The following is a 12,952-nucleotide window of genomic DNA, read 5'->3' as shown; positions in this document are numbered from 1 at the left end:
TTTTTTTTTTTTTTTTTTTTTTTTAATGACATCTTCCCTTACTATTTCGCAGACTGGAGGCACACCTTACCCTTGTTATTCAGTAAGGAGAGAGCTGTGAGGCTTCTCCTGCTGTTACTCAGAAGTGCAGAGCACCAGTTTAACAGAATGAGGGTCGCTTTTGTGCAGAAGCAAGGTCCAGTTTACCGTCAAGCACATGAAATTCTAGCTATCTGGTCCATCTCATGGACGTCTCTAAATGTTGCAGAACTTCAACAAGAGTTTCTTTCGTTTCAGTGCTTATCAGAAAAACCCAACAGTGCTAAACTTTTATTTTTAACGATGCTACTGATTTTTTCTGAAAAGAAAGAACTGTTCACAAAACCTGAGTAAAATAGGTGGAGTTGTGTTAACAAAGAGACTTAGCGTTTGGTGAGGGTGAACTCTAGTTGCAGATATTTCTAGCCTTACGTGTACAAAGCTGATGTTTGCCTTTCATAGACTTCCACTGTCATCAGTGTGAAACTGCAATTCCTGGTGAGACAGCTAGACCAGTGCTCTTAACTGGCACTGCGGGCCGCCTGAGTTAGATGTGTAACACCTGAATAAGCAGGGCGAGTTGCAAGAATAAAACTTGATACCTTAGTGACAAGGTGACAGTGACCTGCATAACTGCGTGTGAGGGGCATCCATAAAGCTTTGTTTTCTCCATTTACATTTACATCTGACTGGAAAACAGGCCTTATTTGCTGTTGTTGAAATGATTGAACATAATTGGTTATAATTAATTCAGGGAAATATCTCTGCATATTTTAGCGCTGAACACTAGTATGTTATATTTAATTTATATTATTTATATTTTTATTGTATATATTATATTTTTATATTTAATTTATTTCATTTAACATTCAGTGTGTACATAGTACTGCAGGTCTAGGTCAAATTCAGGATAGTGTGCTAAGTTCTGATATCTTTTCATGGTTCCTGCGCAAAACAGCTAATTAACTACAAATCAAGGGGCTCTTTCTCATTGTAATTGTTATTAATTAACTAATTTATAAACATTATGATAGAGAAAGGTTATGGAAGAAAGTGTTGTTTGGTAGGTCTGTTGGGAGGGACAGCCCTGTGTGAAGGACAGTGTGAAAGATGATCTTGGAACCTGAGATTATGGTTTAACACATTTCATTTTGGCAAAAGTACTTGGCTGTGCTTGTGTGGGGCCACACACCAAACTGGAAGTAGCTGCACATTCAGGAATAACCCATTATGTATCCTTCTTGCTTCCCATGCCTCCTTTCTCTTAAGAAAGTGAATAGGGAGTGTGTAGAAAGAAAATTTCTTAAGCTAGCATTGCAAAAAGCCTACATTATATTGTGCTTTTAACATCAGATGTTTATTAGGATTTGTTAGTTAGCAACACGCTTTATTTGCATGTGAAGTTCGTTCTCCAAGTTCAATCAGTGTGAGAAGCAAGTAAGTGATAAAAGAAAACCTTCTCTTTAGGTATGGAAGCAGCATATACTAACATCTTGCAATGTGTAAGAGGTAAATGTAGGAGGGAAAGCTAATTCCAAAATATTTGCGTTATAAGGCATTCCATTTTTAAAGGCGTGAGCTCATTGGGTTGATACCATGAAAAACTAATGTTTTGCAGCTGTCTTTTATAACACAGCTTTGCATACCCGGTGACAAACTGACAAACCCACTGCAGTATCTAATAAATGATGGCAATTCTATATTAGTTAACTTTTCACTTCTGAAATTTTTTTGTTTTATAGCATCAGACCAGGTAGCGTACCTTACCCACATTTTCCAGACTATGAGCTCTAATATTCGAAGTCCTAAAGGTGTTTTTTCACTTGACAGATTGGGTGGAAACTGGAGACATGCAGATGTTAGACTTGCCTAATTCTTTGCTGCTGTTCTTTTGGATGATTATAGTTCAAAACCAACTGGATGTTACAGGGCTTCAAGTGAGATAATAAGTTTTAACAGTACCTGTCTACCAGTGTGGTATTTTTGCCAAAGTATGGAGCAGGCAGGACTGTCCAGCTTAAGGGTATATACTGTTGGCTGCTCTCAGAGTTTGGGTGGTAATGATAATTATTGTGGCTTTTTAAAAGTAGAATGAGTACTAGATCTCTCTCAACTCAGTATTTTGGTTTTGGGGGGTTTCTTTTGTTGTTTTGTTTTGGTTGCTTTGGTTTTTTTCCCCCCCCTTCCTTAAAGTTCTTTTTCTGTAGTATCTTAGAAGGCTCCAGCAAAACTCTCGTATGTCACACAACAAATGTATTGCATCTAAGAGAGACTTGTCTCATCCTCATCGTTACATAGTGTTCATATCCAGGTCTTAGTCCCTCTCTTTCTTCAAGTCTTCCTCTTTTGAATAGTTTGCTCAGATCAGTCTGCAATTGCTTTGAAAATACTTAATATGAAAAAGATAGTGATTTATCTTTAAATGCAAAAGCCTTAGAAATTTGGAAGTAATACATTTAAAAGTAGGAGGGAATATACAGGTGAAAATTATTTCTGTGATCATCTCCTTGCTCCTTCTTTCCTTCAGGACAAAGCTGTTTTAATTAGCTGAGGTGAATTGTTAGAAATACTTCCCAAATAGTACATATTAGTCTAAGAAATTGTATTTAGGTTGAAAGCTTATTACTCTATAAAGTTACAGTTCAGAAAGAAAGCACATATTTCCATATTTAAACAATCATGCTTTTCAAATGGTAGAATTTTGTAGAAGAGATTAGCCATGATCTTTCAAAAGCCCTTCATTCATATTAAAATATTGACAAGAAAGTAACTTCAGTAATAATTTTCTATTTTAAGCATGCCATTCTTCCTCAGTACACACACAGTTGTGTGATTTTTGATTTTTTTTCCTTTTCTTTTTTCTTAAGGACTGTCAGTGCTACCTGGTAGTTACGATTGTGTATATGTAGCGCAATGAGCAGGAGGAGAATCTTCGAGGTTGTTACTAAATAGTGTTTGGGGTAGGCATTTTTCTCTAGGCAGTAGTACTGAAGACAAAACAAACTTGATATTTCAAATTTCAGGAAGCATATTCAGAGCTTGCTTACAAAATATTTTGTATCTCTTGCATATTATTTAGCTTTGAATCCTTAGATGATTAAAGTATAACCTCACCTGCCTGGCTTTCAGGGTGGAAACATGCTTGCAACAACACACACAGTGCAGTGTTATTGTTAGGCTTCATGGCAGTGTTCCGGGGGTTGAGGTACATTTGTTTTCAGATAATGCTGTTCATGTTGTTTCTGTGGGTATGTTTCATGGAACTGTGCTTAGTTGGTTTCTTTAAGCAGGTATTACACTACATTCTCAATGAAAGCCTTAATTCTGTAAAGTCGAATATTTCTGAAAAAGTACTATACCAGAATGCAGACTTAATCTTACAAGTTCTCTTCAGGTCTTCATAGCTTATAGATGCCTATGTTTTTTTTTTTCTCCATTTATTGAATTTTTAATATGCACTCTTTCTTTTTCCTTAGGATGAAGAAAATGGGAATAGACAAGGTATGTCTTATTTTTATTCTTTCACAGATCCAATAGGTTGAACATTTCTCTTCAGCTGTGTAATATACTACAATAGCTACCTAAGAGTTTGAAACGTAAAATCACTTCAGTGTGGCCATCAAGCTCATTGAATTTCATGGCATTGGAACAAACAAAAGAAAATACCTGTCTTTTACCTTCAGTTATTTAGTGTAGGAGTTTGCGTGGCCACTAAGTTAATTAAAATATGTGCTGTATCACTTCTGTGCTGTGTATATCACCTTGTCATGTATATGACAAGAAGAGAAGAAACCAGCTGTGTTACCTTTTTAGTAACTTGTCAGTTCCCTTCCATTTTCATAGCTTGCTTCCTCTCACATTGCCTGTGTCTACTCTCTTTCCGAATTCACTGATTAACTTATTTTTTATTAATTGGTGCTACGTACATCTCAGTCCCACTTAATTTGAATTTCTCTTTGGTATTTAGCTGTTCTCTCATCCACACTCTCCTTTTTGCTGATACCTTATTGTTTCCTTAGAAGGGTGAAAACTGCATTGATTTAGGTAAGGAAATGGGGTTTTCAGGGTGAGAGCCCAGTCTCAGTTTCTGTTTTTCCCAGTCTGTCACGATGGTAAAGTACACAGAGGAGGTGGGATTAGCTGCATTGCGAATGTAATGTGCAGGGCTTCAGTTTGTGCTTCATCTGGCAGTGCAGTGCGACTCGTTGAGGACAGGCCTGTTCAAAGGTGAGTACCTTTGCTCAGAGGCAGCATAGGGTGAATGGTTGTTTTACTGGTGGGTTACGATCTGCTTTACACTGTAGCAGAGGATGGTACCCAGTTTCAATGTACTTCTTAAAATCTCATTTAGTTGGAAGACAGAGAACATCTCCGAACTTTTGTTTCAGGTTTTTTGTGTAACTGTGATATATTAGAAGCATTCTGGGAAATATGAATTTACTTGAACTTTCTTACTTTTCTCTTGGAAGCAGATGAATTCATCCATTTCATCCTTCTAGTCCTACTCAGCTGTTGTCACCTGCTTGTTAAACAGTGAAAAGTCTATCTCTTCCTATGCCTCATCACCCCCCATGCACCCCCCAAACTTGCGACCTCCTTTATCTGTTTTGGCATACAAAAAGAAAAGACAAATTCCTTTAGGAAGGGAAAGGAGTCAGTTCTCTGTGCCAAAGCAGCATGGAAGGTACCACTTGTGGTCTAGAGAAAGAAGTTCTGCAGTATTCTTGTCGTAGGGAGAACTGCATCAGCTAAAGATGCAAATGTGAGTCTGTTTATCTAAAATGTTATGAGAGATCTGTTTTTCAGTAGAAGAACAGCAGTAAACAAGCATTTATTTGGTTCACTCTGAGACCTGTGCAGGTGGGAGCAAGATTACTTTCTGGGAATTTTTGTGTAGCTACTTAAACTATGAATCATAGCTCAACTATTGCTTATTTATAGCAATGTAGTACACTGTATGCCTTGAAATACGGATCAAAGGGCACAAAGTGCTCTGGAAAGATAACAATATTCTTATTAGCAGGAGAGAAGGTTGGACTTGTGCTCCTTCTGGAAAGAGAAGAGATGACTGAGAGGTGGAGGATGTAGGTGTCAGTAGAACTTAACCTGCTGGTTTTGTGTATTATACCTTTAAAAATAACAAAATGGGACAAAGTGTATAAGACATTTTTCTCCAGCATTTAGTGTGATCTTGGGAGGCAGGGGGGATGAAATAGTTTCTTATTTGCATTGCTACAAGTTGTTCCTGTTCCCAGATGAGGTGAATAGGTAGCTTGTGAGGAGAAAATCAGGAAAAGTATATCTCGTTTTTCATGTTTACAAACATCATGTTAATTTAGCAAAAGCAGGTATGACAGAAATTCTCTGAAGGATTATCACAAGGATTCTTAAAGTAATTAGCATTGGAAAATGAGGCCGAGCCGCTTTGGAGCAGCAAGAAGCTGTGTGTTTGGCTGCTGGCTGTGGGGGTCCCTTGCTGCTGAAGCACCGGTTGCTTCAACAGCTTGAGGAAGAGCATGTTGCTGGGCAGGGTGCAGTGAGTTGTATGTCGTACATTTGCCATCTAGTGGCAAATGTCATGTATTTTCCTTCAAACGTAATTGGAAAACTTGCCTCTGTGAAGCTCCATCTCAGTTAACAAAGAAAAATATCTTAATGATAAACATTTTTCTTTTGAAGTCTGTAGATGATAATTCACTTAATTCCCTTGAGCTTTCCTCTCTCAAAGACTAAGCTAAAGGGATTCAAGCTTTTCATTTTTGTGAAGCAGTGTGTGCTAGTGCAAAATTGTCCTTTTTTTTTTTTTATATTGATTTTTGAGTGAAGATTTCTAATTACCTGCACTTTCTGCTTTGCCTTTTTCACAGGTTAAACTTACCTTTAAATATTGAGATTTTTGTCAGGTTCAGCATTTACAGATTTGAGTAGGTGGGTGTAGAGTAAAGCATCTCTGTTACTATTGCCTTTCATTGAAAGCACTTCAATATTTTTTTTCAAAGGAGCTGAGTAATTAAGCCTAGAGTGCAGAAGATAAAAGCATGTACCAGGTTTGATGTATTCTAACAGTGAAAGAAATATTTTTATACCGGTTTATGTCCTGGTATAGAATTTTAGTGCAACGTTTTTAGTATATATTTCAATCATGCCTCTGGCTTGCATTAATCTTGCTTTTGGTAAGCAGTAAGATTTCAAAGCATTTAGAATAAAAGGTAATGCAAATTTGTCCAGGAGAGCTCTAAACGTGAGAATGACACAAGAGGGAGATGATGGCCAAGAAGCAAGGGAGGAAGTGGTTGATTGGGTTGTCAAGCAAAGGGGTTAGGATGCTGTGGACTGGAGACACCTCATGGTCAACAGTTGGGACAGAAGGGGACCACCTCAGGTGTATGCACGTAAGTAAGGGAATGCCTACAGGACAGTATGATGAGGAGAGCTCTCATGCCTTTTTTGAGGGCCTCTCTGAAGCCCCTGTGCACTCATGCATGCGGCATGGGGAACAAGCAGGAGGAACTGGAGGCCTGCATACAGTTGCAGGGCTACAATCTCACTGGGGTCACAGAGGCATGGTGGAATAGCTCACAGGAGTGGGCTAGAGTCCTGCAGTAGATGGCACAGGCACTTTGGGAAGGACAGCTTGGGAGAGCACGGAGGCTGAGTTGCCTTTGTTGTCAAGTTGTAAGAGAGCAGCGGGGATGCATGGAGCTCTGGCTTGGGATGGCTGGGGAGCCGGCTTAGAGTTTATGGTCAGGATTTGCAGGCAGACCCATGTTTTGGTGGGTGTCTGCTACAGACCGCCTGATCAGGGAAGAAGTAGATGAGGCTTTCTTCAGACAACTGGTGGAAGCCTCACATGTGCAGGTGCTGGCCCTTATGGGGGACTTTAGCACCCTGTTATCTGCTGGAAGGGCATCACAGCAGATTTACCCTGAATATTTGTAGTTATTATTTGAAAGATTTCTGTCCTTTCCTACTTTGCTGCGCCAGGTTGTGACCTTAATCTAAGCTATTAAAATGCTTTTCTAACAGGTGCACTTTATCAGAAGATGCAGATCTTTCTCAATGAATTCCTTGGTCACTGACTGGAAACTTATATCAGCTTCTACTGTTTTCTTGAGAATTTCTGTTATGTTGACCAGCCTGTATTAACTTGGGAGTATTTTTTTCATGTGTTTTGAGGATGGTATACCATCACTATTCTTCCTGTTTTCTGGAGTTGCCCTATTTCAAAATATTATTTAAGAGGTATCTCACAGGCAGAAGTCTGCCATGAGAGCATTGTAGGAATATTTGGAAACAAACTGAAAAATACCTATACCTATTAAAAACAATAATATTTTATATTAAAAACTTGCCCTGTCAACACGTGGTAAGTGGTGCTGGAGAAAACCAACTCCATTGCCATGCTGTCTCCAGGCTGTTTCATTGTGCACTTAATATGGTGAATACTTTGTTGTCATTCAAAAGACTCCTTGAAGCTGTAGTTGGCAAAACCCAAGTTTAGTACATGTTGAATGTGTTGGTCATTTCTTGTATCTTGTCCTAAAACATGTTTTTCTCCAAAAATATTTGGCTTGTCGATCGTGATTAAAATGAACAATGATAAGAATATAGAAATAGTCTGAAAGGAATTTCATCTTTCATATGAGAACTAAGGTATTTTATGTTTAATACAGTGACTAGGAATCTAGTATCATTATAATCTAGTATCATATTTTTTTAATATGATGTTCTCACTTTCCTACTTTATCTCCTATTTCTGTGTAGAAGTATCTATAGCAACTAGCAGCTTATCTTCCCATAAAAATGAAAGGCGAGTTAGGTATATTGCTCAGTGTCCTTTTCTGTAGAGACTGAATGTACAGTTTCTAATGAGACTTTAGACGTCTGTTTTCACTGAGATATCTGGATTGTTAAATTGTGATCATCAGGCTATTTTTTTTTTTTATGTGCCTAACTATGGATTAAAGTTTCTACCCTTCAATTTTCTGTGCTAAATAGTTCCAATTTATTACCTGAGCTCCTTCAGCTCTGTGCAAGTCTGGGTTGACATTGTAGAGCCTTTGAGGGAAGGGTGGAAAAAAATGCAGAAAAGGCTTTTTATTCCTTACTGCCACTTACATCATGCCTTGAGTTTTTGATGTTTTCTTTAAACAGACTGTTGATTTCTGTAATGTGGTTTGTGTTCTCCCAGGATTTAATTTAATCCCACATTTGCTAACATCATTGTCTATCAGCTCAATCTGTTATGAAATAAACTAATTGTGCCTGTGATGATGGGATCAAGGTAGATAAGGAACAAGAGAATGAATGTGAAAGCAAATATTTGGAAAGGTCATAGATTACTGGGATGATACGGTCTAAGGTATATGATAGTGGAATAGAGGAGTAAGAGACAAGAGGTATCTAACACTAATGCTTTAGGATAGCACCACAGTAAATTGTCCTTTTTTGTGGATTTTTAATCCATCTCTATTTTTAGCACTAAATGTTGAGAATGCTAAAAGAGGACTCATTTAGTGTTCCACTGAGACCGGAGCCTGATGATTCCTTGTTCCCTTAAAGTACATCCAGAATGTCCAGCAGAGTGACCTTCCAACTTGTCACATGTATAATGTTTCTCAGTGACTACTGTTGAGTTCAAATCATCTTTGATTTTTAATAAAAACGCTGAGAGCTGTGTAAGTGTAATTTCCATGGGTTTAGGGGGGAAAGTCTGTAGGTTTACTACAACAGGTATAAATTGAATGGCTCTGCTTATTTAAGAACTAAAGTAAATCCTCTAGACTGTTTAATCATAGGTTAAATTTTAAACTTAAAGGTTTCATTTCAGATTTGAGAGAATTGAAAAAAAAAAGTCATACTATTGGCAAATAATGCAACGCGGAAAACACAGGTTTTAGAGAGTTTGTATTTAAGTTGAAACTGTGTTACATGTTTTCCATAACAATGCCAGACTATTTTCTCGCCTTCTCCCCCCTAAGATAGAGTTGGGGTTGTATTAGTCAAATGGTTTAAGAGTAAGCAAAAGAGGAAATACCATCTTTGAGTTGCCTAATCAAAATGCCAGAGGTGCTTTGAGTAATAACAGAATGTATTTTTTCTGTATCACAGAGTTGAATGCCAGGTGTTTCTCTGCTAATGACTCAGCAGTGCTGTTTTACTCGTTATCATCATCTTTTAGAGGCTCATCCTTGGCACTGTATTTTGCTTAGTGTTTTTTAGCTGAGTTAATTTGTGCGTGACAGTGAGTGAAATAAGCTCTGATAAGGCTGGGCTGGGACCTTTGGGCTCCTTTTTTGCAGTGGATTGCTAGTGGAGAAATGCTTACTATGTATGAAATTCAGTTTGCAGATTATAAAATCCGTAATTGTCTTTAGTTGGACTCTCCCAGTTAAATGTAATCCTGACAGTTTTGTGATTTATATTTAATTAAATGAAATCTCTGTTAATAAATGTAAGTTCTGCTGTACTTTCAGCAATCTCTTTTTGAGTAGCTTGGGAAATGATTAGCAGGCTTTCGATTCAGTAGTCATTTAGAAGCATTTGTCCCACTGTAGCTGTACATATTTCTCCTCCCTTTGCATGAAAGGCGTCCCAAGGATCAGTGCCACTCAGCATTGTTGAACCAATGGAGTGCCAATGCCTTGGATATCCAAAAGCATACTTGTAGATCTTCACATTCAAGAGGAACGTTCCTCCCTCTTGAGTCAGAGAAAGATGTACATAAGAGCCTGTCTTAATTTAATAATTAGAGGTGTTTCATGCTTGCTGTCTGCTGAGCATAGGGCCAGGAGTAAAAATATCCTGCATAAGGTTAGCAAAACTTTGTAGCCTTTATTCAGTTCCTGTGTTATGAGGATTTCTGAGCACGGTTCAGCTGCCCTGAGCAGATTTCCCACCCTTGCCCCAGGAAGAGGAGAAATGGCATGTTCTTAAGCAGCAGATTCTTAGGAGAGACTTTGTAAGAAAGTATGTGTTATACTGTGTCCCAAAACACTTGCAGGTTTGTGCAGGTCAAAAAGAAAGGAAGAGCTATGTCAGCAATAGCGCTTTGGTGTGGGTTTTTTTTTGTTTCTTTTCTTGTTTGTTGGGTTTTTTTTTCTTCCCCCTCTTCAAGATGTAAAGGTTCTTTGTCAGAGAGGTGTCCTTTGTGTAGACTCAGATGTTTCTGTCTGACCGTGTTTTATATCAGAAGTTAATGACTACAGAGAAGTGATGTGCTTGTTGCCATCTTGTAGTGTGTTGGTGGATTTGATAATATAACTTCTGCCATGTCATTTTGTTTTCCAGATGAATTGCAGAGCAGTATAGTAATACTGTCTGGTCTGCAAGGAGTAGCTTAAAAACTAACTCAGGGCTACCACATTTGATATAATACTGGTTATGTTCCTTGTAGCAGCTGTATTCCAAACTAGCATTTTAGGGGATTAAGCTAGAATTGGCACCTGGATAAAATTGATTTCTATGTCAAGTTTAGGGGAGTTAGGAGAAGTTTTGCTGTACGTGACCGCCAGTTACAAATGTTAACAACTCTTAATTCTACTCTTCTATTTAAAGATAGTGATTTTTTTTTTTTAATATTCCCTTTTATCAGGGAGAAAGAGCATATTAGAATTTTATTATTTTGCAAATCAGATGGCTGTGCTAGTGCAGCGTATTCCTCTCTGCCACTTCTGGCATCTCAAGTGTTTGTCAGGAAGACTTCCTTGTAACTTTACAATAGGAAACTTACTTTCCGCTATCAGACTATGAAGGTGTATTGACTTGTAGTCTCAGCTAGTACATCCAGGTAGTGTAAAGAATAGATCATAAATGATGATAAATGTATGTATTATGAAGAAAGTCTTTAATTTTATTTGACATTAATTTGAAGAACAGTTGAAAAAAGATACTATTCTCTTAATTCTGTAGATTCTACATTAATCTCACTGGTTATTGAAGGTAGCAGTTAGTATTTTTTGGTTGAAAATTGCTGGCTAATTAGAATATTTGCATACAATTATGAAAAATGTATCTGTTGGCTAGGAAAAATCTTGTTGCAATAAACTGCTTTTCTGTATTTGTCTTGCATTTGATTACAGGTGTTTGTGCTTCTTCAGACTACTTAACTTTGGTTGTTTTAGACTAAGGACCTCATTATAAAGACTTTCCTGATTCCTTACTATCCTTGTTTAAGCCACTGAATTTTTGCCTTGAGCCTTCTATGTACTTGAGGATTCATTTTTATTTCCATATTTCTGATGATACTGAATCTCTGAAGTTTAACTTCTCTAAAGTTACATTTTCATGTGAATAGCATCACTGAAGGGAGTGGTTGCACTGCAAGGAGTATTTTAGTTGCTCTGTTAGTAAAACTACATTACTGCCTGGACAATAACTTGAATTTTGATTTGTCCTGACTGGTGACCATTCACTCACGTTGAAGATTTTTGTGTGCTTACAAGACTGATAAAGGAAAGAACAACTTTATCTTTATGGGCTGTTTTTCAGTTTCTGGTCAGCTAACTTGTGTACTTAGCAACTTTATATGCTTCTATTTCTTTTATTGCCCTTACATAAGACTGCATCTCTGTTTATAGCTACACTTGTGGAGAAATTAAGCAAAGAGGAAATTCTTTTGCACAGAAGTTGTGCTTTTCATCTACGCTGCTTCCTTGCGCAGGCGAGTGTGTCCCTGGCAGCTCACGCTTTCGCCTCTTCTTGCAGTTGAAGATTTGGGAGAAATTGTCTTATTTGCTGGTAACCTGCAATGTAATGCTTAATTATAAAGTTATTTACAGAAGTATGGAGAAGGAGGGAGGAGGCAAAGTAGTATGTAGTAATGAGCACTGGAAAAGCACTGGCAAATAGAATAGAATATTGCAGTTGGAAGAGACCTATAGTGATCATCTAGTCCAACTGCCTGCCACTTCAGGGCTGACCAAAAATTAAAGCATGTTATTAAGGGCATTTTCCAAATGCCTCTTAAACACTGGTAGGCTTTCGGGGCATCGACCACCTCTTTAGGAAGCCTGTTCCAGTGTTTGACCACCTTCTGGGTAAAGAAATGCATCCTAATCATAGAATCATTTAGGTTGGAAAAGACCCTTAAGATGGAGTCCAACTGGTAACCTAACACTGCCAAGTCCACCACTAAACCATGTCCCTAAGTACCACATCTGCCTTTCTTTTAAATACCTCCAGGGATGGGGACTCAACGACTTCCCTGGGCAGCCTGTTCCAGTGCTTGATAACCCTTTCAGTGAAGAAGTTTTTCCTAACATCCAATCTAAACATCTCCTGGCGCAACATGAAGCCATTTCTTCTTGTCCTGTCACTTTTTACTTGGGAAAAGAGACTGACACCCACCTCGCTACAAGCTCCTTTCAGGTAGTTGTCCAGCCTAAACCTCCAGTGACTTGGCTTTGAACCATTCCTGTGTGTCCTATCACTGGATACCAGGGAGCAGAGCTCAGCACCTCTCTCTCCATTTCCCCTCCTCAGGAAGCTGTAGAGAGCAATGAGGTCGCCCCTCAGCCTCCTCTTCTCCAAACCAGACCAGCTGCTCCTCATAGGACATGCCTTCCAGCCCTTTCACCAGCTTTGTTGCCCTCCTCTGGGTTCATTCAAGGACCTTAACATCCTTCATAAAATGTGGGGGCCAGAACTGCACACCCCACCTCAAGGTGAGGCCACACCAACACTGAGTACAGCAGGATAATCACCTCTCTTGACTGCCTAGTTATACTGGGTTTGATGCACCCCAGGATGCGGTTTGCTCTCTTGGCTGACTCATACTGAGCCTGCTGTCGACCAGCACCCCCGGATCCCTTTCTGCAGGGCTGCTCTCCAGCCAGAATTGCTCTCCCAATTTGTACCTGTGCCTGGCAAGGGTACAATAAGGCTACGTGTCTGTCAGACATGTAATGTGAGCTGCTTTACTGTTCTTTGCTGT

General features: G+C 38.7%; 1 protein-coding gene across 2 annotated transcripts in view; it reads left to right on the top strand.

Moving 5' to 3' along the window:
* The window catches only part of ARHGAP21 (Rho GTPase activating protein 21), a 124,909-nt gene that overhangs the window by 56,323 nt on the left and 55,634 nt on the right, over positions 1-12,952 (top strand). For both annotated transcript variants that reach the window (XM_082313205.1, XM_082313204.1), the window contains one exon: positions 3,495-3,519. In XM_082313205.1, the coding sequence (XP_082169331.1) occupies positions 3,495-3,519 (25 nt within the window). The remainder of the gene's footprint in view (positions 1-3,494; positions 3,520-12,952) is intronic.

The sequence above is a fragment of the Platalea leucorodia genome (assembly GCF_965183815.1).
Source record: "Platalea leucorodia genome assembly, chromosome: 1".
In the NCBI taxonomy this organism is placed as follows: Eukaryota; Metazoa; Chordata; class Aves; order Pelecaniformes; family Threskiornithidae; genus Platalea; species Platalea leucorodia.
The sequence above is the reverse complement of the archived record's forward strand: the minus strand, read 5'-3'. Positions and strand labels throughout refer to the sequence as shown.